The sequence below is a fragment of the Ursus maritimus genome, unplaced genomic scaffold, assembly GCF_017311325.1.
Source record: "Ursus maritimus isolate PB19 unplaced genomic scaffold, ASM1731132v1 scaffold_26, whole genome shotgun sequence".
NCBI classification, from domain to species: domain Eukaryota; kingdom Metazoa; phylum Chordata; class Mammalia; order Carnivora; family Ursidae; genus Ursus; species Ursus maritimus.
Window position 1 is genome coordinate 7756747 of NW_024425119.1, and position 2872 is coordinate 7759618.

At 64.7% G+C, this 2872-nt stretch overlaps 1 protein-coding gene across 1 annotated transcript in view; it reads left to right on the forward strand.

Moving 5' to 3' along the window:
• The window catches only part of ATN1 (atrophin 1), a 9392-nt gene that overhangs the window by 2144 nt on the left and 4376 nt on the right, over nucleotides 1–2872 (forward strand). The window contains exons 4-5 of the mRNA XM_040642116.1: nucleotides 1–1849; nucleotides 2083–2305. The exon at nucleotides 1–1849 is cut by the window's left edge and continues 214 nt beyond it. Coding sequence (XP_040498050.1) covers nucleotides 1–1849; nucleotides 2083–2305 — 2072 coding nt within the window. The remainder of the gene's footprint in view (nucleotides 1850–2082; nucleotides 2306–2872) is intronic.

Sequence of the window (2872 nt, forward strand, 5' to 3'; positions counted from 1 at the left end):
TTCCACCTTCCCCTCCACCACCAGACAGCACCCCCCGACAGCCAGAGCCTGGCTTTGAATCCCACTCTTCTGTGACACCCACTGGATATCATGCTCCCATGGAGCCCCCCACATCTCGAATGTTCCAGGCTCCTCCTGGGGCCCCTCCCCCTCATCCACAGCTCTACCCTGGGGGCACTGGTGGAGGAGTTTTGTCTGGACCCCCAATGGGTCCCAAGGGGGGAGGGGCTGCCTCTTCAGTGGGGGCCCCTACTGGGGGTAAACAGCACCCCCCACCCACCACCCCCATTTCAATATCAAGCTCTGGGGCTGGTGGTGCTACCCCAGCAAAGCCCCCTAACACTCCAGTGGGCGGTGGAAACCTACCCTCTGCTCCACCACCAGCCACTTTCCCCCATGTGACTCCAAACCTGCCTCCCCCACCTGCTCTGAGACCCCTTAACAATGCCTCAGCCTCTCCTCCTGGCCTGGGGGCCCAGCCACTACCTGGGCACCTGCCCTCTCCCCACGCCATGGGGCAGGGTATGGGTGGACTTCCTCCTGGCCCAGAAAAGGGCCCCACTCTTGCTCCTTCACCCCATCCTCTGCCACCCACTTCCTCCTCTTCCGCCCCAGCCCCCCCAATGAGGTATCCATATTCGTCCTCTGGTAGTAGCTCTGCAGCAGCCTCCTCTTCCAGTTCTTCATCCTCTTCCTCTGCTTCCCAGTACCCGGCTTCCCAGGCACTGCCCAGCTATCCCCACTCCTTCCCTCCCCCGACAAGCCTGTCTGTCTCTAATCAGCCACCCAAGTATACTCAGCCTTCCCTGCCATCCCAGGCTGTGTGGAGCCAGGGTCCTCCCCCACCGCCTCCCTATGGCCGTCTCTTAGCCAACAGCAATGCCCACCCAGGCCCCTTCCCTCCTTCTACTGGAGGCCAATCCACAGGCCACCCACCAGCCCCAACACATCACCATCACCAGCAGCAGCAGCAGCAGCAGCAGCAGCAGCAACAGCAGCAACAGCAGCAACAGCAGCAACAGCAACAACAGCAGCAGCAGCAGCAGCAACAACAGCATCATGGGAGCTCTGGGCCCCCTCCACCTGGAGCGTATCCCCACCCCCTGGAGAGCAGCAGCTCCCACCATGGCCATCCTTATGCCATGTCTCCCTCCCTGGGGTCTCTGAGGCCCTATCCACCAGGGCCAGCACACCTGCCCCCACCTCACAGCCAGGTGTCCTACAGCCAAGCAGGCCCCAATGGCCCCCCGGCCTCTTCCTCCTCTTCCAACTCCTCCTCCTCTTCTTCCTCTCAAGGATCCTACCCATGTTCACACCCGTCCCCTTCCCAGGGCCCCCAAGGAGCGCCCTACCCCTTCCCACCGGTGCCTCCGGTCACCACCTCCTCGGCTACGCTTTCCACGGTCATTGCCACAGTGGCTTCCTCGCCAGCAGGCTACAAAACAGCTTCCCCACCTGGGCCCCCACCGTATGGAAAGAGAGCCCCGTCCCCAGGGGCCTACAAGACAGCCACCCCACCGGGATACAAGCCGGGCTCGCCTCCCTCCTTCCGAACAGGGACCCCACCCGGCTACCGAGGCGCCTCGCCGCCCGCGGGCCCAGGGACCTTCAAGCCGGGCTCGCCCACGGTGGGGCCAGGGCCCCTGCCACCTGCCGGGCCCTCAGGCCTGTCATCCCTGCCACCACCGCCTGCAGCCCCTGCCTCAGGGCCGCCCCTGAACGCCACGCAGATCAAGCAAGAGCCAGCTGAAGAGTATGAGACCCCCGAGAGCCCCGTGCCCCCGGCCCGTAGCCCCTCGCCCCCTCCCAAGGTGGTAGACGTGCCCAGCCATGCCAGCCAGTCAGCCAGGTGAGCCGCCGGGGTGGGGTGCGGTTGGGCCTGGAATGGGGACCGACGAAGGGGCAACGGAGAGAGCCGTGCAGGCCAAGAGGGAACCCTGCGTTCTCGTGGTGCTTTCTAAAGTACTCCAGAACCTCGCCTCGCCCTTGCAGGCTGCGCAGGCCGGTTTGGGGGCAGGGTCACCGCGGGGCCGCTCTGGCCGCTCACAGGGGCTGAGCGCGCGCTGCCCTTGCGCCCGGCAGGTTCAACAAACACCTGGACCGAGGCTTTAACTCGTGCGCGCGCAGCGACCTGTACTTCGTGCCGCTGGAGGGCTCCAAGCTGGCCAAGAAGCGGGCGGACCTGGTGGAGAAGGTGCGGCGCGAGGCCGAGCAGCGCGCGCGCGAAGAAAAGGAGCGCGAGCGCGAGCGGGAGCGCGAGAAGGAGCGGGAACGCGAGAAGGAGCGTGAGCTGGAACGCAGCGTGGTGAGTGCGTCACCACCTGCGCCGCCCGCCTTGCTGGCCCCCTGCGCCGTGCAGGGAGGGTTGAGGGCCCGAGGGGGGGGTCATTGCGCCCCCTTTCGGAGAGGAGGAAGCACGGCAGCCCAGGAAATGGAGACGGAAGGATTCCGGCGGAGGAATCCTTGCAATCCTCGTTTGGGGGAAGGCAAATTCAGATCAGAGTACCTGTGGATGGTAGGGAGAGCCAAGATCCAGGAGAAGAGGTTAGGGAAATTCCTGCCAGGATGAGTTCCAATAAGATGAGGCATTTTGGCCTTCAGCTGGCGAGACAAATGAGCAGCTTGGGCGGAACCAGCTGCCTTTTTCCAGACCTGCCCTTTTGACTCTGTTTCTCCCTGTATCCCACAGAAGCTGGCTCAGGAGGGCCGGGCGCCGGTGGAGTGCCCATCTCTTGGCCCGGTGCCCCATCGCCCTCCATTTGAGCCGGGCAGCGCTGTGGCTACAGTGCCCCCCTACCTGGGTCCTGACACTCCGGCCCTGCGCACGCTCAGTGAATACGCCCGGCCCCACGTCATGTCTCCTGGCAATCGC